This window comes from Oculina patagonica, chromosome 2, assembly GCF_052425735.1.
Source record: "Oculina patagonica isolate OP01 chromosome 2, crgOcupat, whole genome shotgun sequence".
Classification (NCBI taxonomy): Eukaryota; Metazoa; Cnidaria; class Anthozoa; order Scleractinia; family Oculinidae; genus Oculina; species Oculina patagonica.
Genome location: NC_135759.1, coordinates 30,110,446 through 30,137,351, shown reverse-complemented (window position 1 = coordinate 30,137,351; position 26,906 = coordinate 30,110,446). Strand labels below are relative to the sequence as shown.

The window sequence follows — 26,906 nt, the reverse complement described above, 5'->3', positions numbered from 1 at the left end:
ACATATATTATTGTGCTTCACTGATGAAAATTTCGCGGCAAAAGAAACAAACACTGAGGTTAGAGCACATTGTCAGGTCACGAACCTGTTGACCAATTACTTTGCGCGATTAGTGTCACGTGTCATGTAAGTGATATGGTCGTTGTGATGAATACAGAAAATGGCGTCCGAAAACTCCGGTTATTGTACCTTCGAGGAGTAGTGCAAAACACTTGAAAATTCGTTGGGCATTTGGCAATATGAGTTACCGGCAATGGGAAACAAAAGGTAGGTTATTTGTTTGCTCTTAGAGAAACTGCTTTAGGTTAAACGTCTTTGCTCTTATTCTGCATTGCATAAATTTTGTTGTTTCATCCACTCAAAACTGTCCCGTTTGAAATAAGATCGAAAGTTGGTCCAGCTAATTACGGATTGTTGAGTTAATCCCATCGTGAATAAATGATTATGGGGACAGAAAGTAAAACTTATTCGTATAGGGCTACGTTTTTCAGTTACCTGAAAAATTTACCGGGAATTTAGTTAATGTTTACAAGTGGTTTCATCGTGATTTCCTTCACGAACGACTGCAAGTTTCCGTAACCTTATAGTTCACAACTTATCGTACGGATGTTACAAGCTACAACGCGTACCCCAGTCTTCAGTCACACCATCTACCTGAAGAATGGTTTGTCTTATTTCGTATTTAAGTCCCTTAGTTTTTTAACTCCAAGAATATAACCAGTTTGCGATATCGAAGGTCAAGTTTTGTTGGCGATCGTAACTCGGCTTGAGCTTGCATTATTGTAACCGATTTATGTCTGATCGCTTAGTTCGGGTTTAATTTGGAGTAAATGATATTGACTGGTGTTCCTTTTTAATTTTCTATATTGGCTGCCTTGCAAGGAAAAGATATAAAAACTTATCTGTAACTTAGATCTCTTAAAGAAGCGTCTATTCTCTCAGATAATAGACTCCCCATGAAGGAATTTTCCACAGGAAACCAGCAAACTTTGAAAGTTTGTCACTGGGAATGCGAATGTGATCTTTAAAGTACTTGTATTCTTGACGTTTTTGTGGTTTTTGATTATATTGAATAAGTGTCTTGGCTTGTAAAAGCTTGAAATATCACTCAATAATGAGGACATTTTAGTGTAGACTCATGATCAATGTGCGATCCGTCACTAATACGCAGTAATTTCATTTACGGTGTGTTCAATTGTGATCGAAGAATGAAACGATTGCATTGTAAAATATTGTTTGGAGTTATCTTACGAAGTTGCTTATTGTTCCTCTAATGACAGTTAAGTATTCCGTAATATATTTTTTTTACAGTGTATTGGGCTTGAGTTACATGTCTTAGATGACTGAGAATCTGTGCATGCTGCATATATTTTTTTTCTGTAGTGCCTCTCTTTGTATCGGGTTTTAATTATGATGTCCTTACTGATAATGATATTCTTTCATGAAATTATACATGTCATTATTATTTTTAAAATAATTTTATACACTTACTAGCAGTGACATTAGATAATTTTAGGTAAAAGTACATTTGACTATCTGATAAAACTGTATGCTGGATGATCAATGCTTCAAAAAATAGCATATGTTTTCGAAATAGTTTCTTATCAGTTATATTTGACTGCATGTTTTAAAGCTTGAGTAAACATTCAGTTTTTACTGGATTGTTCAGCATGATGAGACCCTGCCAGGGTAAATTCAGACAAGCGACAATTTGGCCCAAAAAGTAGCAACAGCACATAAAACAAAATTGCGACAAACGACAACCCTTTTGGCAAAACTTAAATTCCAACAAGGACAAGTAATTCTCCTTCAAATTACTACCGACAGCGACGTGAAGTTTGATAAAACAGCGACACGGTGCATTTTTAAATTTAGACAAGCCACAGGGGAACCCCCCTGGCAGGGCCTCCATGATGGCTGAGTCGATTTGACTGTTCAGTGAATTTAGTACATGCAACAAGAAAAAGAAAAGTAGTCTTCAGGCAGAGATGAATTACACTGTACCTGTGTGGCTTGAAATACATTATTCAAATATAACGATGATGAAATGTAAGACTAACAAAAAAAAAAATAATTAAACAAAATCATCCAGCTTTTATTCACAGGAAACCCACAGGAACACAGTTAACCCACCAATCAGGAAGTCTTCCGACTTTCGTCATATACAATGTGTCTTTATAAAATGTCTAGTACTCCTGAAATAATAATTTTAATATATGTAGGCTTTTGACAGTGAGGAAAAACCAAGTACTGCTAAGTATAATAATACTATAACTGTTAAATCTCTCGAATTTAAACCACAAGGTGAGAAAAGAAGGTTGTCCTTTGTACCCTGGCATTTTGCCCAATAAATATTATGAAACTGTATGAAACCAAATGACTGTTAAGTCCTGGCTAAAGGATCAAACATTTTCATCCAACATGGTGTTTGTTGCATACAACATGGCGTGGATAAACATGACACTTTGTGTGTATTACCACTAAAACGTCACATACATGTAGATTTGGTTTCTGATTAGTTGCTTTTTCCCACTTGGGCTTGCCTAATGTTTTGCAGAGGTGGCTAAACAATCAAACATTTGTTCTTGAAGCAAAATGTTGGATGATAATGTTTGTTCTTGATCAAACATGAGAAACCATTTCAATGCAAATATGCTAAGAGAGGTGGCTAAGCAGTCAAACATGCTCTTCCAACATGATGTTGGATGAAAATGTTCAAGATCGTTTACTTATTACTTACTTTTCCTCATCGAGCCCATGAGGACTCTTGAGGCCGGCCAGAAAATTGCGCCATCCAGCCGGGGCTTAAAAATATGATATGGATAGGGATAGGCCATGACCATGATTGTTTTTGTTCTTCATAGGCAATACAAACTTAATAAGCCAAGTGTGTTCAATGGTACTACTCAACAAAGAAAGGTTGTGATTTAATGATTTTACAATGAAAGACAATCCCAAGGTGGAGAGCAATGGTGGTACGGAAGAAGCTGGCACTATGGAAGTGCTGGTGTCTCTGCCAGACAAAAAGATCCAGGTGAGAAAATCCTAGTAAGGATTAGGCTCCATTACCAGCCGCTATTTGAGAAAATTTATGACCCAAGACTGGACTTGATAAAGTGGTGTAAATCATGTATACATGTACATGCACATACATGTATGCACAGGTAACCAAAGCGTACTATGAGAGTTTGTATGGATGTACTAAGAAGGCTTGTATGGATTTGAAATAAAGATGAGAAAAAATATATCTTTTTACCGGTGAAAAGTTATAATGAAACTTTAAACCTTACCTGGTGTCACGTTTTTGTATTTCTAGTGCTTTAGAAAGTCATACGCGCGATTTTCGTCTTAACCGTCTGTTGCGTACTAAAAGAAAGACAAGGTAGGAAAGCAAATTCGAAAGGCGAACGCAGGCCTCTTCGAAAAACTCGCTAAAAGTACCTCAAAACCAGACCTAACTCTATCTTTTCCCTTCACGATCCAAGAGCGATAATTATTCCATCTTTCTATGTAATTGAATTGCATTCAAGTTGAAGTTTGGAGCCAAGAACTTCATTTGAATTCACAACTTCGGCACAAATCGGGCGCCATTACGGCCGTGAAATTCAAATGCGAGCACCTAGCTAACGGTCGAGCCTAGGGCGAGTACAAAATCCACCCCATCCGGGGGAGACAGAGGAGATCTCTTGTAAGCACCATCTCATACTCACTACAACCACTATAAGTTAATTTTTGTAACGTTCGGAACGGTGCACAGATTTGAATGTTGATTAAATGGGTTGCTGACGTTTGGGTTTACCCGCCGTTACAAAAATTAACTTATAGTGGTTGTAGTGAGCATGAGATGGTGCTTACAAGAGGTCTCCTCTGTCTCCCCCGGATGGGGTGGATTTTGTACTCGCCCTAGGCTCGACCGTTAGCTAGGTGCTCGCATTTGAATTTCACGGCCGTAATGGCGCCCGATTTGTGCCGAAGTTGTGAATTCAAATGAAGTTCTTGGCTCCAAACTTCAACTTGAATGCAATTCAATTACATAGAAAGATGGAATAATTATCGCTCTTGGATCGTGAAGGGAAAAGATCGAGTTAGGTCTGGTTTTGAGGTACTTTTAGCGAGTTTTTCGAAGAGGCCTGCGTTCGCCTTTCGAATTTGCTTTCCTACCTTGTCTTTCTTTTAGTACGCAACAGACGGTTAAGACGAAAATCGCGCGTATGACTTTCTAAAGCACTAGAAATACAAAAACGTGAAACCAGGTAAGGTTTAAAGTTTCATTATAACTTTTCGCCGGTAAAAAGGGATATTTTTCTCAACTTTATTTCAAATCCATACAAGCCTTCTTAGTACATCCATACAAACTCTCATAGTACGCTTTGGTTACCTGTGATGTATGTGAATGCAATGTACATATCTTACGAGACATTGTGATGTTTAGTGTTTATAGTAAAGTTTTGTGGTACATGTTTGTTTGTGAGTCCAAATGCCTTGTCAAAATACAAGTAATGAGTGAAAACGAACATTTATAGCATGACTACTCACCTCTGTCTAATAGATTTATTATCCAATGTTTTTCTTTACCAAAATCCAAAGTGGCTTTTGCACTCTTGTGCAGACAGAAGGATTAAGAGTATTACAGCTTATTGTTGTCTCCTCGAGTTCTAATACAGTACATGTATTTTGCGTTATTTGTACTGGTTTTCTGCATTATTTGTACTCTTGATGTCCTGACGTATCTGCTGGATGTAAAATACGTCTTTGCTGGGTGTGATTCATGTACATGTAGCCAGGGATTTCAAATAAATAAGCAACAGTGTACACTGTACATGTGTGCCTCACATCACCTTTTTGTTGTGGAACTGATGGTTCCACCATAATTTTTTTATTACCCAGATTACTGTTTTGATACAACTATTGCTCAGATTAATACTGACTATATTTGTGCTTCTGGCATTGGGCATGAACATTATATATAATCTACATATAAAAGTAGATTGGCAAAATGTCTTTTCTCCTCCTGCCATGCAGTAACTTCATGTTCTGTTGTTGTCTACATTCATGATCATTGTATTTTTAGCTGCAGCTGGCCTATAGACATAAAAAAGCCTTTGAAACCCCCTGCTGTGTGATCTTTACCAGGCTACTAATTAAAACTATAATCCCATGCGTTTCAAGCTACCTGGTGAACAACACTTGTATATTGTACTCAGTGCATGTATTTTACATTCGTATGCTAGTGGTATTAAATTAATTAAAATTTTATTTAAAATAGGTAATTCCAAAGTTACAGCAAGATCAGACCAAAGTGCCTCACAATTCTGCTACACAATGTAGATGTGTTTTGTTTTGCTCTTGTGAGATTATATTTTTTTCACCCACCACTGTGCCAATTCATCAATATTGCATTTATTAAATCACTTAATATCCAGTAGGGATTGACTGCTCTCTTTGGCAAGTTAATTTTTTTCACAATTTCTTCAAGAGGGAAGGCTTTGAGCATAGTTATAGTGGAACAGATTGTGTAGAGAAAGTAAATTGACTTTAAAAACTGAAGTACTGTACATGTAGTTCTCCCAGGGCCAATAAAATTGAGAAGTACAAAATAAAGCTTTTTTAAATGGAGATATCCAAACTCTCTTAATAGCAACGATATTGCTCACCTGATGTCTTAGCAGGTCTCACTTCATGTACAGTTAAGTACCCAGATTATGTACATTTGTGCACATTTCATTTAGATGAATTTGCTTAATTTTTCAGGGTCTTTATCATTTTGATGTACATGACAAAGTGTGGTCTGCCAAACTGCAAGTGATTAATGAGTTGATAAAGGTAAATGATGTACAAGGGTCATTTCTAATCAGTAGTTGCACTGCATGGTTTTGTTCTGCTTTCATTGGTACCTGTAACATGAATGCTATGGTTCTTTTCATTTTATTAGTAGCTGTCATTTGCAACATGCAAGAAACTACTGGTCACATCTATACAGCATCTACGCATATTATTGTACATTGTGGCTGAAAAGAAAACAAAAAGGGCAGCCTCGAGCCAAGTGGCGCATACTGCCGAAGCTTATTGTTATCCCGGTTTCAATAGCATAAAGCAGCTAGGAATATTTCTACTCCCCTCTGCATGTGATGCTAGTCCATCGCAGGGTCCCCCCCCCAACGTAACCCTTTTTAATATTTAGAATGATGTTATTTTTTAGCTGTACATTTTTAACATTTTATTGTAATTTGCCCTGAAAAACCATTTTTGGAGAGGTAAATAAAATCTTATCTTATCTTATTTTGCCAGCCCATTTATACACCTGGGTGGAGAGAGGTCCTATGAGGGTAAAGTGTTTTGCCCAAGAACACAACACAGTGACCCCGGCCAGGGCTCAAACCCTAAACATCTGCTCTGCTGTGTGGTGCACTTACCATTAGGGCACTGCGCCTCAGTAAAGTGGCATTTTCAACTTTACAGTCTGATATTGTGAAAAGTTTGAAAATCCTTGTTTTATTATTTTTTTTAGGGTGTTAAAGATGCTATAAATTATGGATTCTATGACCCTCCCTGTAATGGAAAGTCTGGCAAGTTTCTTGAAGAGGAAAGGCCATTTAGTGATTACCCCTTGTCTGGTTCTCCTCCAGTTCTTGAGGTATGTACATACATGTACTTGCATGTACATTTTATTGGGTCAGATTGAAACCCTCTCTTTTTGACAATATTCCTTTGTAAGGTGTAGATTTTTTCTTAGGATCATAGAATTTACCTTGAAGCACTTTTAATGCACCTTAAATTAAAAGTAAAATTTTAGCTTGTATCTAAGGCTTACATGTAGGTGAATTTAAAGTGCCCATATCACCAATTTTTTTTTTATTTTTAAAGTGAAAGTCCGCATTGAAAAAGGCACTTCTGCAAACCTTTTTGATTTGAACAAAATATGAATTTTTTATAAATTTTTAAAGCCTACTATTGTTTGGTACACCCCTTTCGCTTCAGAAATGCTTGTTGCCATGGCTCTTAGGTTTACTATAAGCAAATGACGCATAGTCGGCTAGTTCTTGTGTATATTTGACAAAACAACTTTGAACTGCCAGCCTGAACTGCTTGGAGAAATGTCTTTATTAAGATCTCTCTGAAGTTTTTTTTGGATCTGCAGTATTAGTTCCTTAACCTACGTGACAACTCCTTTGTGACTGAGAGAATACTAATACGAGTCGCATTTTGTTCAAATAAAAAAAAATATAGCAGAAGTTCCCTTTTCGATGCGGACTTTCATTTGAAAAACTAAAAAAATTGGTGACATGGGCACTTTAAAAAGAAAGCAAAAGAGTCCAGTCAAAGTTGAGGGAAGTTTAAATAATTTCCACTAAGGGTAAAGGCTAAGGGGTTGAAAAAATTCTTTAGGCTCTTGAACATGAAATTTATATCAAACTTTTGTAGAATTCAGAAAGAGACATGCAGTATCACAAATTCAGGAGTTAGTGGTTGAGGTGTATATGAGGCAGTTTTCAAATGCATGGACAAGAACTTTAAAAAGGTCAAAGGTCAATCTTTAAAGGTTGCTCTTTAACCCTTTAAGCCACAAGGGGACTGGTCTATTTTCCTAAATCAATAAATATTAAATGGATGTCCATGTTTGATACACCATTTGAAAGGTATTGATTAGAATAGTTCATAAAACATGTCAACAAATAATAGAAAAGTAATGGCCTTGCAAGAAATGGCTTTAAAACGTAAAAAGAAAAAGGTTTAAAAATGTGTGCATCTCCGTATATAGTAGGTATACCCCTAAACTATAGCTTACTGTGCAGCTCTCTGTGTTGTGGTTAATTTCAGTTATGTTGAATCTCATACTTATCAGGAAAAAAGGTTCAAAAGTTATAGAGGTGGTCAATCAAGTCACAAACAGGGGGAGGAGCAATTTTATGTTTTCAAAATGCAGATCTTTCCAAGGGAATTTTGGTGGAAAAAATTCAAATTGATCAGACAAATATTGACCAAGTTATGACCTCATGTGCCAAATGGCACTATCAGGACTTAAAAGGTTAAAGAGGCAACATTGTAGTGCACAAGGATGTAACAAACAAATAATTATTTTGGTACCTTCCAAAAAGTAATGTAAAAATGTTATTTTTCTTCCATTAGTTTAAAGTCAAAAGAAGAATTTACCGTTCTGTGACTTATGAACAAAAGACTCTGCAAAAAGTTAATGCAAAGGTGAGGTGGAATAAACAGGGCTTGTGACTAACTTGGTAACTCACTGGTTTACTGGCTAGTGACATGTCAGATTTTACTAGCCAAAAGTAATTTTTCACTAGTCAGGTATATTGATTTCTATCAAGAACAGTTGACTTTTCTGAGTTTTTCACTAGCCAAATGGCTAACTAGTAGAAATGCTTAACCTGGTAGCTAAAACCTAAATTTTAGTAGCCTTTGGCTAGTTGGCTACTGTTAGTCTCGAGCCCTGAATAAAGATGACTTGTTACAATATTGTACATGGCTCGTCTGCCAATTGTTATTATTGAGTTGCAGGATTGCTAAAAAATGACTTGTATTAAATGGATAATTTGTGATGTGCAGTAAACTTATCTTCAACTACATTACATGTATTTCCTGGCGGTACTGTACTGAATGTACATGTACATTGTGCATACATAATACAGGCTTTAAAGGGGAAAAAGTGTGTTTTTTTAACATTTGATGCCCAGTACATGTTACTGGTTTCATGTGACTGTTACTGGCTTAAGGATGTTCGCGCGAACAATTTCTAGTCTATAGATTTTTTAAAATTTTTTACAGCAGTCAGATAATAGGTTACTTGTGTTAGAAATTTAAAAAAATGTGGGGGTCACCGACTTCGTTTCAGAGATAAAGCGTGTGGAAAACTACCCTGATTCTGAAAAATTGGCGCACGCAATTCAACATGGTTTACAGGATTTATAGTTAAAAATATCAAAGATGAGAAAAGAGAGGCAAATGATCTTAGTCATACAGTATTTTGTAGAAGTGGGTCTGTTGCGTTTAAAAAATTCTAGTGTTGCCAACCTTTTGTAAGACTTAACCCGGAAAGTGGTATTTGAAACCGTTGTACAGCAAAACGAAAAGCTCCACTGTTTTTAGTGTCAATTATCCCTTTGTAAAATTTCTTTTATCAGACAAATCAGCGAAAGTTCATGGAGTTGGTCTCTTCCAATGCAGTCAGTCAAGTTGGCAAGATGACAGAAAGAGGAATTGATCCTAATTTTCATGATGAACGAACTGGTGGTAAGTTGTACCAGCAGGGTACTTAATAGCTATACAGTACTGCATTAAAGTTTCGCTGATCGGAATATGACAAATTGTTGACTTTACCGTGAGATCTAACTAATGATGACTACTATTATGGTAGAATTCATGGCTTGTGGTTAAGATGAATGAGCCCAGTGTATAGGGATCTGCATGTTAATAAATAAAATAATGGTAATAAAGGGCTCTCAGTTAATATTAGTCTCAAAGATAGGTGTCATCCCAATAACTGTGTTGGTAATTTAATTTGAAAAGAGTTTTTCAGATGCGAATACTTCTACAGATCTATCCAAATGATCCTTACTGTGTGTAAGCTTTATATGTATTGGTCAGTTGACAGCTATGTAAGTTAACCAGTGAAACTTGTGAGAATTCCTTACAATTGTATGATCAGTTACATGAAGCTCACTGCTTTTTACTTCGTTCTATTGACTATCTAGGTACAACTTAGAAGTACTTCAATTTACATAATTGCTACTGTCCAATTTTTAGAAACGCCACTATCAGTAGCAGTCACCAAAGACAATGCTTGTGAAATGATAATCATGCTGGTGAATGGTGGAGCATTATTGGACTACAGGACAAGAGAGGGACTGACACCTCTGCACAGAGCAGCTGCCTCTGGAAAGGCAATGTCTGTTAAGGTATAAAGTCATGCTTATTATAACATATTACATTTTGTTATTAATGTGCATCTGGATACATAGTTTAGTATTAGTATTTTACCTAACTTTTATTCTCACTTTTATTTGCAGACCCTCTTAGACTTTGGAGCTTCACCAAATTACAAAGACTTAAAGGTAAGGCTACATTAAGATAATCACATTCTATCTGCCCTGATTGTACATGTACACATATGTGTACGTGTACTAAGTGTACATGTATTTACATGTACATGTTCACGTACATGTAGACATACATGTACATGTACATACAAATTGCATAGTCACGGTAAAGTTCAAGGCAAATATCGTTATGACCACCTTCAAAACAGCCCTGAAGTCTAGTTCCGAGTCTTAATTTATGTGGCTAAAGACCTTTGCTGTCTAGAGCAAGCACAACATTATCTGTACCTCGCAAAACGACCCGAGTTACATCTGTGTTTAACCTGCTATAAAGCTTTGTTCGAGGTACACATACATGTGCATGTACATGAGATGGTGGTTGGAGGTTGATTTCCAGTTCACTTTAAGAGCATGCTAATGATGCTGTTAAAATACTGTGTATCCCTTTTTATAGTACAATGTATATTGTTACTATGATAACAATTTTCTAACAGTCAAACCAAATTTTGCCTGAACTGTTACCTACTTTGAAATTTCCTTTGTAAGGTGTACTAGTATAAAGGAGTGAATGTTTACATTATTTTGAATTGTTTTCCCTGCAGGGTCTGTCACCATTATTTCACACTGTACTACATGGGGGTGACCCGTACTGCAGTGAGATCCTTCTTAATGATCATGCTGAGCTTCACATCTCTGATCATCAAGGCATGCAAGAAATACACCTGGTGAGCTCAACTTACTTACTATAAATTTTATTTCTCCTTGGATTTTCAGGGTAGCCAGAATGACTTATTCTCAGTCTGAGAAAAAATGCCCTTTACTAAATAACCAAAGAAGACCATTAACATTAATTATTACGCATATTTACACATGGTTGAATTAAAACCTAATGTATATGTTATATTTCTAAATCATTGAGTTTCTGGGCTGTTCTCAAAATTAAATGATTGTTGTATATGTATATATGCATGTGTATATATGCATGTATTTGACCACTCCCCGAATGGGGCTTTTCAGGGCCAATGTAAACTAACTCTGAAATAAAATTGTAAATAAACGTAACATGATTAAGAATCCCAACTGGCAGGAGGCAGACGAGATGGCTATTAACAAGCGTAGCCAAGGAGTTGAATTCGGGGCTACGGAAAATAACACCAGCTAGTGGTCAGAACGGGACTTGAACCCGCGACCTCCGGATTTCAAGTCCGGCGCTCTAACCACTCCGCCACGCAGCCTCTCAATGTAACAGTTGTCATGTACATGACCATGTTCAGTCAAGCTCTGATATAGTTGACGGTAGACAAAATGTGTACATCATAAACTATATAAAAACACCAGCAAGCGCAAGCACATGAAGTTAGTATTTCGCTACGTTAATGTAAATGTATCTTTAGTTATCATATTAAAATTGGCTGATTAATAGGGCTAAGTTTCCGTGTAGACCTGGTGTTAAGGAGAAAACCCAACTCACAATGACAGTCAGTCCCGACCAGTGTGGCATTTGACACCGTGCAACTGGCCTACATAGTGGGGAATTTGATCAGACATTTTGAAAAAAGTCAGATGTCTGGGGGTTTGCCCGGGGAGGGAGGGGGGGGGGGGGGCATGATCTCACCTGGAATTGACTGATACATAAGCATTACTTTTTCAGCCACTTGTTTGCATATATAATTACTAGCAAGTAGTTTTTATGTCAAACTTGCCCAGACAATTGCAACCTACATACAAGAATGCCTACAGGTATTTCAGGACTTGAGTTGTGTTATTTTATTTATCAGGCATGTAAAAATGGTCTTGTTCAACACCTGGAGCATTTGCTGTATTATGGAGCTGAAATTGATGCTCGCACAGCATCAGGAAACACAGCATTGCATGTGGCTGCACTGAATAATCAGGTACCCAACCTTACGAAAATCATTAACCTTTCAAGTTTATGAAGACCATCATCAAAATTCTAATCACTTCTGTTCATGACAAAGTTTCTGAAGTAAACTATGAAGTGAAAACCAGAATTTTTCAGAGGGTTGGTGGTGCCTTGGGGGGTGGGGTGCCGCTAGAGTATAAACCTCCCTTGGGAGGGTATGGAGATATTGTCTTAAACAACAATAGAGAGCTATTTTTGATGAATTCGCACCTTCTCCATACCTTTTATTGTAAACGTTAGTTTGGTTAGGACAGGAAAGTAAAGGGTCTGATCATCTCAGGAAATCAATATCATGATTTTAAATTTCAATTCCTCCAAGTAAGATGATTGAAAACTGTATGATAAACAGTAACAAAAATTTTGTGTCTGACCTTGGGACTTGGAAAGTGTTGAAGCACTGTTAGTAGTGGTTTACAATGTAGAAAGGCACTGTGTAACACAAACTAGAATAAGCATGTTGCTTTGTATAAAACAACACCTCAAACTGTTAACATAATAGACTCCTTGTTTTTTTAAGCTTTTTGTGTATCAGTAAACCGATGTTGTTAAATTAGAATTGCGTAAAGTTTCGTTTGCATTACAATTGTGGTTTATGCAGTAAGAGGAACCACTGCTGTTAAATTTCAATAACCTTTGTTGTTACGATGCTTGACCACCCAGGAGCTTGTGTCTTTGCCCGCCACTTGAATTCCGCTTTCGCGTTTTGTCTCTTTTTGTCTCTTTTTATTTTTGCTTGGTTAAAGGAAGTCATTAATTGGACGCTGAATGAATTATTGATAGTTGGCCAAGAAAGCTTATAATGTTTTGATTATCAACGGTATAATTCTGAAATTCGATTGGAAGGGAAATAGTTTGCATAAGAGATCATTCACCTTGCATATTATTAGACGATGTTTTTTTTTCCTGTTCAAAATCAGTAATTCAATTGTGGCTTTGTTTAGACTGTCGCTCGTTTTAGTTTGCTAACACATTAAGGAACAAATATAGATATGTCTTTATCCAATCCGCAAACGTTTTCCTACACCTGAATTTTAAATGTCACCGATATCCTCTATTTTTGGCAAGTCATGGTCACAATGTGTAATATATTTATGCATACGCTGTAAAATGCGGTACTTGTATTCGCTAGGAAATGCTTCGGTGGTCACGTCATTGTAAAACGGACTGAACAAAAATTATATTGAAAAGTTTGCACAGCGATCGGTATCACGCCACGTGTTAGAGAAGAATTTATCGCAAACTACAGAACTGGTGACTATTAAGCTCTTTAAATTACGTATTAGAATATGTGAAGGCGACAACTTTCCCAGAATCAGTTTCCGAGAGTTTTCATATCGCACGATCTAACGGATTGAGACGTATTATAATTCGCACGTTTAATAATACGCAATTAGACGTTGCGGTAATTGCGTTGCTTCAGGAACTGAAGTTATCGTTTTAGTATGTATGGATGTGTTTCAATTTCGTGTTGGTTTCTTCCGTTAGGATGAATGTACAAGAGTGTTGCTGTTCAGAGGAGCAAAAAGGAATATTCTGAACTACGCCAACCAATCTGCATACGAGGTAAGGTAACGTCTGAGCGGTCTTAGTCGAAAGTTCTCGGACAGAGAGCTCAGTTTATTTTCTAAGTTTGTGATCCTAAAAAATAGCTACAACAAAAGTTTCGTTTGCGTGGGGTTTGGCCTAAAATCAAGCTTGACGTGTAACTTGATCGTTGTGGTTTAGTGTTAAATTTGAATTTATATTGCATTATTGCGCTTAATTTTCAAAATTCAGCACAGGGTACCTCTTGATCCTGTTGGTTTCTAATTTTACCTGACACCCCGATGTGCAAATAGTCAATTGTAATCTAGTTGGATCAACGTTCGGTTTTACCGCGAAGCTGTTTATTTAAGTTCGCGTGACATTGAAGAAAGCGCAACTTGCGATCCAATTTTGCATAATTGTAAAGAACAATATTATATTGTTTGTTGCGCTGGTATCGTATTACAAGACTTGCTCATTATCCAGGTTACAGTATTTCTAAGGAGACCTTTTGTTAGAGTTCAACTTTGTTGTAGGTAAAGCTTCTACCGTATCATGTACCTATTCATTAATTTTAGTTCAAGTTTCGTGGAGATTGATTTACGAGTATTCATCACACACAAGGCCCTCGATGAATATATGCCTTGAGGCTCAACCATACTGAGTTCGAGACAAGGCTGTTTGTGTTTTTATTTCTAAACAAATCTAGGATGTACGTAAGTTTATAACCTTGAGGCCGAGGAAATATCAACAAACATCCTGTTACCACCAGCAATTCCTGTTTTTTGCCCTTTTCGTGTAACTGTACATGCAAATGAAAAAGTTGGTGGAACGAATATTCTTCTCGCAACTTCCAATCGGGTTAATGGCTGAATGCATTTATGAACCGTAGAAGGACTTCACAGGTGAAGTTAATTAGCATCCAGTACAGACGGATTTATGACTGAGCTGATCGATCGTTTATCTTACCTTTGTTTTACCTGCTAAAGTTAGCTATAATGTTGGATGTGTAAAAACTGTGACGGTCACGCTTTTGGTCACGCTAGAATTTTTTCTTAAATAATTATCGTCTTGTTCTAATGATGATTGTGAGAAAAAGAAAAAAGAAAACATCGTAATATCTCTGTATTTAGCTGCTAAACCTAGTCCTTACATTTTCGACAGACACTCATAAAATACGGTCTTGTCTGGATCCACCTTCTCCGACGAAACAAACCATTTATTCGGATAGAAAAATTGAGCTGAAAAAGACTTTATAGCCTAGCTTAACATTAGTTTTTTTTGTATGTTCTTTTCTGCAAGTCTGTCCAAGAACGTTTTTCGCTAGCGGCTTTCGTATATGTTTTTCTTTATGGTTCTTAATTGAGATCCAACACCGCCTCCATGAATTTGCGACTTTAGTTTGAGGCAACAGGTGACAGGGAGGCAGTGAGAACTTGAAGAATCTTGCAACATCCTTATTCAAGTACCGTTCTACCCGCAGTCCGTGAGCAAACTTGTACTAGTTCCACATTGCGTCTGGCCGAGAAATTTCTCCTAGAGCCATATTACTGTGAAACAGTAACCTGGACATAGAACTTAAGTAGATGTCATAACTGTCCAACTTGAAAGGAGGTCGAGCTAATCTGTATTTATGCAAATCAGTCAATTTCAGTTTGCTTTCTTATATTTGTTTATTTTATTTAACTTTGCACCTGAATTATCAAATATTGGTCGATATTTTTCAGCACATTTACCAAAAGTCGCTACAACATGTGTACATTTATTTCCTTTACGCATTTTAAAGTTTGGAACGAGTTTACGTAAATGCCATTGGGAAAAACTAATAAAAGAATACAATGTATTTTTATTCTACGCGCATCTGACAAGTGCTGCCAAGTTTCCAAATCAAGGATGCAAATTAAGCTTATACTTCATTAATATTATACACTGTACGCCGGCCCTCTGTCTGGTAGATAATACTTCCCGCTTCATGCTAGTTCAGTTGTCTGAAATAGGAGACAAGTCCCAATTTACTTTCATTATCCTTACTTCTTCACAAGAAAGGAAAAGTTCCAGTTATAATTTCCCCTTATTTTAGTTTCGGCCTGTGAAGTCTAAGAATCTTCTATTTTCTATCTTCCTGTAAGTGCTCGGGCATAAAGAAGTACATATTTATTCAGTGGTACGAAACATCTGCTGTGCAAGATTTAAAACAAAGTGAGTGTTATCGTTAAAGTACTTGTTAACCAGAAATTTTTTTGTTGATCCTGCAGGTGGCCGCTGTTAGTGGGAATAAAGAACTTGCCGAGTTGATAAGGAGTTTTAGAGATAAAGATATAGGTACATTGTACAATAAGTTCTTTCTTAAAGGTGTTCTCTTCATGTTTTTATTACTCTTTTGTTTGGTTTTCTCTTTAAACTTGATCTTTGAACTAGTCCTCGCTGATTCATTAACAGATTTTTACTAATTTGTTATTCTTTCTTTCAGTCAAGCTCTCTGCAAAACCCACTTACAGTACCCGCCGTCGCAAATCCGTTTCTAAGCCGAAGGCATCTTCGTTGTTTCCTCGGACATCTTCGGATACTCAGCTGTCGGCGCAGAGCGACTCAACGCCGCCGTCGCCTGGTTCGTCCACCCACAGTGTTCCATCTACCACGGCCTCGGAAACGGCATCAGTTGATGAACACAACATAACAATGAATGGCGAAATAGAAACTCATAAGCAATCCAAAAAGGACTTGAACCGAACGCTATCCGTGAGTTCCACGGCTTCGGACTCATCGTATGGTTCGGGGTCAGACTCGGGCGAGCTGTCCCCGCGCGAAGAAAAGCGAAAGAAGCGATCATGGCAGCACTACTCGATGCCAAACATTTCGGAGAAACCTGTTGTACCACCCGTCAAAGTCGTTTCTGGAGCAGCAACAATCCGTAAGAGGCTGTACGCTAGCGTGCCCGGGAAGAGATTTGTGGCCATCAGGGATTATCGACCTTTGATGGCTGGAGAGTTAGCGCTCGAGAAAGGCGACGAAGTTGAAGGTATGTTTCGTTATGGTGGAGTCTGAGATTAGATAAGATAAGATTAAATAAGAAACTTTATTTACATACTGTTGTTCCATTAGTATAAACTGGTTTAACTGTACGGCGGCCTGGTAGTGACACGCAGTGACACGTTCTAGAACTAAATTAAACGGCCAGTATGACCCCTCAGTTGTGTTTTTCTTTTCGAGTGGAAAACAAATTGACCGAGAAGAATCGACTCAACGCAAATGCTCTTTTCATTTTGCTTAACAATGATTCATTTTGTAAGGAACAATATCCAATCGAACACTTAGTCGAGTTTTTGTCGCTTTTGTGGTATTTATGTTGAGGTTTTAGCGATCTATAGATTAGAGGTCAGACGGAAGGTGATCTGGAACAACAGTAATCGCATTGCGTGATGTTATTTGTTGAGTGAATAGCAGAATTCACAGTTTTCAGAGATAATAAAACTGAGGCGTTTCAATGTTAGTTATTTGTATACATTAACTGATTGCTGAAGCAATACTTATTTGGCTTTCATTTCTCTCTCGTCCACTGTCAACTCGTAAAAACCCATTTATTATAAATCGTTCGGAATTACTGTGCCAATCTTATTGATGGGAGTAACTGAAAACATGCCATATTGTTTCAATAAGTTGAAGTTCTTTTTCTTGTTAAGTGGTGTAATTTGTTGTGTTTTCAGTGTTGTATGTTGGCGAAAAAGGCTACTGGGAAGGACGAGTGGGAAATTCAACTGGCTGGTTTCATCATTCATACGTACAAGAAAAGAAAGGAAAAGGTACGTGACTTAAATATTGCTATATTGGTTAGTTTCCCATATCACAGGCAGTCCAATCTCGTGATTCACTTAAAAATCTCTCCGTAAAACATCTCATCATCTGTGTACATGTGTGTATCCCTATTCTGCAAGGAGAAAAAAGTTTCCTTCGTAGCCGTTTGTTTTCGTTGTCAACCGTTGCGTGACAATCAGACTAACGGTAGTTCAAGTTGATTTACAAAAAAGGGTTTTCATTGGTACAGTCCCAAAGGTAGTCTCCGTCACAGCTGTTATTTGCATGTCACGCGATGATTCTCTCCACTTGTTTGGGAAAAGCGTGGCGTTACGCCCACATAACGGTTACGAAGGAGATGCTCTTCCCCACCTCTCCCCTCCCCGGGACGGCCGGTGATAAAGCCTAGGTGTATACGCTTAAATGCTCTTTCAGCTTTTCTTTGTTTGACTTTGTTGATTTTATTTGTAATTTGCCAGGCAAAAGTAGACCGAAGACACTATTTGGTCGGCCACCATCACACGCCAAAGGGTAGGTTTCTTAGAGTTCAACATGCAATTTCACGTCAGCATAATTCGTCAATATATTTATTATTTTATTGTTTATTTTTTGGCTGTTATTTAGCTTTACGACTGTTGTTAAATTAGAGTATTGCTAACGCTTAAGTTTATTATTAGCGGTCTTGTACAGATCTTGCTTTCCTATGTGTTGTATAAAGTGTTAGAAAGAATAGCGGTTTACAGCTTCCTCAGCCATTTGGGGTAAAACGGAGTATGCTAAGTAATGGTACAGTTATCTGTTAAGTCATTTGATTGTATCGCATCTCGCTATTTCAGTGATTTCCAAGATATGAACCATATTGGATTAAAGAACGGCGCTGAAGCTCCTCGTCTAGTTACTCTAAAAAGAAGCAAAGCTGGCTTTGGCTTTCAGATGAGAGGAGCGAATTGTAAGTGATCTGCTTCGTTTGTGTTTCAGCGCAAGGCTTCACAAAAGGCAAAGCGTTCGGAATCGTTGCGATAAGACCCAAATAGCGTGGCTATAATGGTTAAAATTCAATGATAACTTATGTTGTAACAATACGTATTTTTGCTGTACAGTACGTACTGCAGTCAAGAACTATTTTTTCAGTCAGATATTGCACGGGCTATATAGTCTAATATGCGAGTCATTGCCTACCGCCACCAGGATACGTTTGTTATCATGTCTCTGAAGATTTCACTGAGCTTAGTTAATTTTCGAGGTTGAGATTCCGGCCAAAAACTCAACTTGTACTTTTTTATGGAAAAAATGGCAGAAAATGGCAAACAACCAAAAAAGTTATAGGAAGCTTTGCCTTTAGTTTGTGTCAGGTCTAACACGTGAGCTATCTGAACCGTTTCAAACACTAAGAACAGAAGTATTTCACTTTAGATAGTGAAGATGGCGTTGTTGCTTACTTTAATATTTTCACCGACAGCGCAAGTTCCACGACTGAATTTCGTTCCAACCACTGAGTTCCCAGCTCTACAGTACTTTGGAGAACTTGAGAAAGGAGGACAGGCAGACGTGCAGGGTGTTAAGACAGGAGACTTCATATTAGAGGTCAGTAAGCGATTCTCCCTACTACAAGGACTTAAGGTTTAAAAAAAAAAAAAAAAATTTAAAAAAAAAAAAAAAAAAAAAAAAAAAAAAAAAAAAAAAAAAAAAAAAAAAAAAAAGAATTTAAAAAATAATCAATAATTAAACCCGGGAAAAAAAAAAAAATTTTATTAATAAAAAAAAATAATTTCTTTCAAAAAAAAAAAGAATAAAATACCGTGACATAGTCCCTTTAACTTGCACAATGAATTGCATTTTGCTTTATTAGAACCCCATATGAAGTCAGTGGTGTTTGTATTGTCAGGTCGAAAGACGGCTGATTTACTTTATAGCTATTAACCAGGCTCTCTGGCTAACGGTCATCTCTAGGTTAATGGCGAGGACGTTACCACAGCGACGCATGGTCACGTGGTGGAGTTGATTAAAATGAGCGGCGACGCAGTCACGTTGAAAATAGTAACAGTGAAGAGTCCGTCGGTGAATGGAACCGATCATTCGGACGGTAAAGGTATGTGTGGTCACGTGAGAAATCTCTCCCGCGATACCATTGCATTCCCCGGAGGAAAGGGTTAGTGGTCCCACATATAAGCCATGGGGCATGTGTTAATCTCGTACCCAGATGTTTACTCACGTCTCTCCGACTGTTGGGAAGATATGGGTAAGAGATTAGGCATGTGTTGCTGGAGGGTTGTGGGTTCGAATCCCATTTGGTTCTCAGAATGTTTTTTCTGAGTGTCCTTATGGTTGATTCTTGTACGATTTCTTATTTCGCAGTAACACTGTAAATGTTTTAATACTTTTCTAATCTGCAATGTGTAAGTATAACTGAAGTTGTAGCAAATCACTGGCCATTTAGTTGTAAGCTAACCATTTAAATCGAACTAATGATTGTGTTCTTCTGTTGAAGGTAATTTTAAATTAAAAGTGATGCTTATGATAATAACGTACTTCACCTTTACATCATACGTACCATCTTATTTCAACCTTTTTCTTCCTTCCCCTGACTACTACTCTGTCTTTGTTTAACTGTAGTTGTAAGCTAAATCAACCTGTTTCTTCCATTATTTTATATTGCAGCTTCATTCATGTTAACTCCATACGTTGTCGTCTTTTAGGTTCTAAACTTCCCCCGCCTCCTCCTAACCGTGACCCGTCAACGACACTGACCCTGGGTCGAATGACTACACTCTCTTCCAGTCGACCCTCGCTCTTTGGTTAGTACCCAGATCGTTTGTACAACTATGCACACGACCACCTAACTCTCGTTATGGTATAATACTTTGTTATAGTGGTTACACAAGAAGACCAAAGGAGGGTTAATTGTAAACGTTGTGGCCAGTACACGAAGAGAGTTTTCTTGATTAACCAATTTAACACTAAATTGTAGCTCTGTCCAGAATAACACTTATTTAATAAAACTTATCTCCAAAGTGCACTCACAGTTGATAAGGATCACATTCTTCAATGTCAGTAGTTCTTCTCTTTGTTTTATTATAAAGGGCGGTTTGGACTTCACACCAGGTTGCGAAAGTAACATTTTTCAAAAGGACAACGCGAAAAAAAAAATAAATATTGCTTGGAGAAATCGAACTCTCTCAAAAATAGTGCCGACTGTTCACTTATCAAAGGTGTTACAAAAATTTGACATGTCTGTTTTGCAGTGAAAGCGAAATAAGTTATTTGTGTTTTACAATCTTTTGTATTTTCCTACAGAGATGAGCATGGGTGATAGCTACGAAGAGCCCGCGAACTACCGCGTGGACAGCGTCATTACAGTGTCAAAAGAAAACCGCTGGCACAGTCTTCAGAGACAGAAGCCGCAGGCTCGTAAACCAGTGGGCGTGCAAATGAGAGGGAAAAATATAGTGAAACGCAATTCAAGCGCTGATCTTAGGTCTGGGCAAAACACTTATCAAAGAGCTCAGTCAGTGCAAAGCATGTTACCTCCATCTTACGACTCTGTTGTTGGTAAGCGGCCTCTGTCTGCCGCGGTACCTGTGGCCATGCCAGTCGTCCCTAACGATCCCAGGCTGCTACGATCGGTATCTGAGGATAACACCGCGCTATCAAAATACGCCTTGACATCGAAGTCAACTCCGAACCTAGACAATGCTATCAATGATTCTGACTTTATGAACGGTCACGGCTCCCCTCCGAACGAAGCGAAGCGTGACATGGCGTATAACAGGCCGTTTAGCTACGGTACTCTGGACAGAAACAAACCAAGATCAGCAAGCTCAAATAAGGTCGAGACTGTTGTAGCCACGCCTGTGAAAGCCACCGTGGTTGCAGTAGAGAGTACTGAAGCTAAGCCTGAGGTCACAGTCGTAGCAACTGCTGTGGAGGTCATCGAATCGAGCCCGGCAGTTGAAACAGCTGCCTCTAGAGCGTCAGTAAAAACGTCCGGTGGAGACGCGACAGTAGGAAACAAGCCAGACAAACCCCCCGTCCCGCCCAAACCTCAGAGTTTATCAGATGCACTTCAGGAAGCTGTCGCGGCTAGAGAACAACGGATGAGTCGGAAGAATTCCGCTCCTGAATTGGAGACCCCATCGGCTTTTAAGCTGACGGATCCAAGAGAAAGGAAGGCTAGTGCACCGTCGAAATTCAGCCCTCGTAAGAAGGTAGAATCATCCGAGAAAGTTCGCAGTGAAATTATGACTTGTCTTGAAGAGCAGTTCGTCGAAGATGATAGTAATGGTAACAGATCGTCAGTCAGAGCTAAGGAAAATGAACGATATAACACAATGCCTCGACAACAGGAGAAACAACAGAGAAATAACAAGGACAGTCCGTCTCCAAAGAGCGAACAGAATAATGTAAACAAACAACAGGGACTTGTAGTGGCTTCTTCAGCTGATATTTACCGTCGCTATACATCTCCGACCTCCCCAACACGTGACATGAACAGGCAGTCGTCATTGGATTCCGCGGAGTCTGCCCGTAAAAGTAGCGTGACAGGGAGTGACAAAACTAGCGTGACAGGGAGTGACAAGTTCAGGAGACAGTTATCCGAACCAGTCAGCCTCGATCGTCAACCAAGTGCTCATACAACTGCTAAACCGCCTGCAGCACCAATTCCTCCTCCGCAGCTTGGCGTCCGTGCTAAACCCGCTGTACCACCGCCACCTACTCTTCCTACTACAAAGAAAACTGACATGCCTGCGACGCCAGTCATAAAGGGGCTAATTACACCTGATGCGTTATCTGCTAAGAAATCGAAACTGAAATCTGCGGCCAAAGAAAATGCGGCTTTGTCAAAGGCTAACTCGCCGGTGAGGAAAGTATCAGCCCCAGCTTCTTCGCAAAATTTGGCCATGCAACATACCAATTTACTTGCAAAGGCTGTAGCTGCGCGTGCAGCTCGCATTTCGACCCAGTCTCATTCGGATACTGACTTGGTCACAGCAGGGCAGACCGAGAACCAGGCTAACAAGACTGGTGACGAGAAACGGCTTTATTCTCCGGAAAGGAATAACAACAGAATTAAACCGTTAGTGGTGGAGGCGAGAGCAGTAAATTCTCGTGGGAAACCTACCCCTCCTGTTCCGCCAAAAAAGCGGTTAAGTTCGCCAGACTTGAAACAACGCAGGCAAAAAGGACAAGAACTTATTGATCAAAGAAAGCTTTCGTTGTCAGGAGATCGCTCGCCTAATCGCGTGGGAGAACGGTCTCTTCCGTTTGACATCCCTGCTCCGGTCATGTCAGAGGAGGATCAATCTGTAATGCTTTTAGATGAGGTAATAAGGAAAGAAGCAGAGAGCGAAAACTGGAGTTTGAACTCTTGGAACAGTGGCAGTGATTCGAGCACAGAGATATTTGTTCCTCCGCCGGTATGGCCGGCGCCGGAGCACCATGAACTGAGCGTGGAAAATACTTCAAAACCGTGGTACGAGTGTAGCTCGCAATCAGAGGAGAGTATACCCAATAAGACATCTGAACCAGAGAGAATGACCAAGACTATTACCACAAAGAAAGGCTTTCAAATTAAGTTGACTATCGAGTCTAAACGAGAGGTCTCACCCAAACCTATAAGAACTTCATCTCAAACAGACTACAATGATATCGATGTTGTTGAACCGTTAACACCGAAACTAAGAGATTCTACGAGAACGGATTCCATCACTAGAACTGATTCACAAAAGGATACTTCTCTTGAAAAAGTGGCTCTTTTAGAGTCAAATATTGACGATGAGTTAAAAACGCCCGTACAAGATAAGACAAATGGGATTTCTAACTTTGAATTACCGCCACCACCTCTATTATTTACGGACTCTGTTGATGAACCATACACGGCGTTAGATTCCCCGCCGCTACCTCCCCCACCGGAGTTTTCTCCCAGGGAATCAAAGACTCCAGTATCTTACCCCAAAGAAGACCGCGAGAGGATTTCTAGCCCGTCGCCATCGGCAGGGAGCGATGATAGCAGTAAGGTAGGGTAGTGGTTCTCCGCTTGGAAAAGTAAAGGGTATGAAAAAATGAGAAAGTATGGCTGTATACCGCAAAATTCCGGTTATAAGCCCCCCGGTTATAGGCCCATCTACCTGGAAACAAAAAAAAAAATAGATCTGATTATAAGCCACGCTGCCGGATATAAGCCCCCCCCCCCCCACTCTGCTGGATGACATTACTGAACAGGGCTAAAAGTTGCTTTATTATGCGTTTTTAACTTACTGTAAACCGTATTTCAATCAACACTCCCGGCCATGGCTCGTTTCGAAACGCTTTTTTTGTTCCGCTTATAAGCCCTCCGAGATATACGATCCTCCAGTTATAAGCCCACACAAAACCCCTTACGAAGTTGTATAAGCCCAGGGCTTATAACCAGAGTTTTACGGTATGGCATATTGTGATACTTTTTCTCTACGGTAATCACTGCCTTGATAACGCCCTGTTAGATTCATTCTATTAGATTCCGCTTGGGACAGAAAATTGGGGCGAGGAGAGAATGAACCGAAAGAGTAGAAAAAATTTAAAAGCAGTCTTGACGATTGGAACCTTTCTCAGGTGCCCATGGCTGGGGGCATTTTTAGATAGAAGTACTCGTTTTAGAGGATTTGACGACATTTGTTACATTTGTACGTTTCTCGACATTGTAGAATCGTTTCTTTCGTAAAAGTAAGTTTTTTTCTCTGTGGTAACAGTTCTGTGAAAGTCTTCAGGGCTCTTAGACTTCAAATAATGGATGCACCATGTGGCTCGTGTTGGTAGTGACCCGACGAGTTCAAAAAAGATTTTATCTTATGTACAAACATATTTGTTTCTTTCTTATAGGAAGCAGTGTCGTTCACAGATATTTCGTCTATATTTAGTGGATATTCTCGGCCGATGTAAGTACAAGTCTTTTGTTGCAACAATTAACATACCTTTTTTTAATTTGAACGCCTAAGTTTGAGAGAGAGATATAAGAAAAAAAGAACCACAAATATGTAAGTTACAGTATGAAACACGATTCCCCACGTAACCGCGCTCCGCAACGATGATCTGTGAATTGATTTTCAGGTTGTCCAATTTTGCGGCCGTCATCAGTAAGTGTTATGACACAGTAAGATCTGGATCACCCTTCACCCCTCTTTACAACCCTCAACTTTATTGTGAATAAAAACTTTATATAGATCTTGTTTACAGCAGATCTCTTAATGATTGGGGGCTGATTAAACACTTGAACTGAACGTTGTCTGTTGTGGATTTTCTTTCAGGCAAGCGTACATGGACAAACCAGTGTTGGACTGGGATTGTGACGACGTGTGTAACTGGCTGGACTCTATTAACATGTCACAGTATAAGGAAACGTTCAGAGAAAACGACATCCAAGGGGCCCACCTGCCTGATCTAAACAAGGCTGAACTGCGTGAGTTAGGAGTCAAAAGCCTGGGACATAGAATGACTCTGGAGAACGCCATAGCGAGGCTGTCTCAACCACTCGAGTCCAACTGTTAAAGAGTAAAGAGAGGTTCGGTCTGTGCGTCTGTCTCAAGAATTCTCACATTATTTCAACTTCATTCAGTTTACATTGACATGCATAGTATCTATGCCGCAGGTTAAAGCCTATTTTTCTTGTTTCAAAGACGAAAAGGCAACTTCCGTTTCACGCAGTTCTCATTTAATTTTTGTACATGTGGCTTCAAGAGCCTTGTTTAAAAGTACCTTCTTTTTTAGAAAATCATATTTTCATGGGCGATAAAGCAGTTAGAATTTTTTATTATTTTGATATATTTTTCCATTTAGACAAATTGCTTCATATGTATGTCATCTTTGGAATTTAATTACAAATCGCAGGGATCCATCCAACTCGTGCAAAACTGAATGGGACATTTCCAGACAATAGACGCTAGTATGTGAATTGTATAATACAACAATTTTAAGTCATATTTACTAAACAAATTAAACTATTGTTGTCATTGGCGCACAAGTTCACAAAATGGAAATCACTTCAAATATTCACTTCAATTATTTACGCTGTGCTAAAGTAATAACTTTGACCAATGATCGAAGAGGTAGGTTTATAGTAGGACATTCAAGCGAACGTCAAGAGTATTTTTGTATTTATAGTTTCACATTTTGGACTTTTAGCTTAAAAATGTGTAGACATTTGCATGAATCGGAAAAGAATATAGCAAACGAATTTGTAAATATAAACCACCATTTTAAGACATTTTGTAACTAAGTCATAGAATCGGGAAAATCTTAAACGAGAGGGTTTGTCCGTGGTTATTGTCTGGCTCGTTTCTTTCTTGAATAAGTCCTGGAGACCAGGTGCCGTTTGTGCAATTGTGATATTTCTACGCGCTTCAACTCTTTCAAGATGTTGTAAAACAGTTTAAGTAGTCGAGTTAATTGTGTATTAGCACTTGTAAATGTTCGTATCGTTAGAGAACTTGCAAACATTTATTTTTGCATGCAATAAAGTCTGTATTTTTAAAAATAAAAATTGTGTAGTTTGTGTGGCTCTTGATTTGTTGAAAAAGGGCAAGGAAAAGAGAAGGCTACTGGGGGGGCGGGCGGCGCACAGTACGGCAATGTTTGGGGCTGTTTCACCAAGACTAAAGGCTTGATCTCCACTGAGGGGGAGACCTAGCACTAAAGCTTTGTTTTCGTATGTAGAGTAGATCCCCGACGGTTGGGAATTTCTGTGTTCCTCGAGCATCCCAGACGTTCCTGACCTATGAAAAGGAACTGGTTCACACGAGCGATACAAACGCAAACACAAATACAAGGAAAAACACACGTGAACGAGCATAACGCAAGCGCAAGGAGTGGAGAATATTCGGTTCATTTTCTTGCTCCTGGCTTGTTACGAAGTTTCGTCCAAGTTGTGTTCTCTCTTTTCGACGAACTCATTATATCATTTTTTAGACTTTTGCACGAAAATTCACTGATCCTTGTGGACCTAACCCGCGCTGAACAGCACAACTCTTTCGATGTAAATAAAACATTCAAATCTGCGTAACTCGAGTCGCCAGATGAAGTTTGCCGCGAAAAATGTACGGAGCGCCCCATGTTTAATGAGGATTATAACACCTTTTGCTATTTATTAACTTTTCTGAAAAAAAGTTTTTCCTCGATATCTCGCCACCATTTAACAATTTTACATTACTTTTTTCACCAATCTATAATTCAGTGTTTTAGGTTTAGAATGAGCAAAGAAAATTTTTTTCGCAAAATTTGGCCTCTGAAGGTCTACAGTAACCTTAACGGGACTATGTCACGGAGATTTTGCAGATTTTTGGTCTAAACGGTTCTGAAATTAGTGGAAGACAACCTAACCCATAAAAAAACCCCAATATCTTTGAACATCTAAAGGAAGATATAACCTTTTAAGGTATTTGTGGATAGAATTTAAGCTACGGCTATAAATATCGATATTTTGAAGACGCACGGAAACAATTTAAAAACGTTTGCCTAACGTTTTTAAATTGCAATCCTTGCGATTGCGATCTACGTGTGATTGTCGCCGCTTTGCATTTAAATTTGCGTTTGCTTAGCGTCGCACGTGTGAGCCAGGCGTGTCCCTGACAGTGTCGGATACAGTA

The 26,906-nt window shown here is 38.7% G+C and overlaps 1 protein-coding gene across 2 annotated transcripts; it reads left to right on the top strand.

Annotated features, from left to right (window-relative positions):
- The first annotated feature begins 118 nt into the window (after positions 1-118).
- LOC144644028 (uncharacterized) lies at positions 119-25,804 on the top strand. Of its 2 annotated transcripts, XM_078503431.1 has the most exons (22): positions 119-267; positions 2,865-3,034; positions 5,752-5,823; positions 6,509-6,634; positions 8,128-8,199; positions 9,138-9,246; positions 9,760-9,911; positions 10,023-10,067; positions 10,655-10,777; positions 11,831-11,947; positions 13,462-13,539; positions 15,756-15,822; positions 15,971-16,519; positions 17,205-17,300; positions 17,772-17,823; positions 18,129-18,241; positions 18,752-18,876; positions 19,243-19,381; positions 19,989-20,087; positions 20,587-23,306; positions 24,148-24,203; positions 24,573-25,804. In XM_078503431.1, the coding sequence occupies exons 2-22, from the start codon at positions 2,942-2,944 to the stop codon at positions 24,811-24,813; spliced, it is 5,244 nt and encodes a 1,747-aa protein (XP_078359557.1). In that variant the 5' UTR covers positions 119-267; positions 2,865-2,941; the 3' UTR covers positions 24,814-25,804. The 2 variants fall into 2 exon arrangements, with proteins under 2 accessions (XP_078359557.1, XP_078359558.1); XM_078503432.1 differs by lacking the exon at positions 19,989-20,087.
- The last annotated feature ends 1,102 nt before the right edge of the window (positions 25,805-26,906 follow it).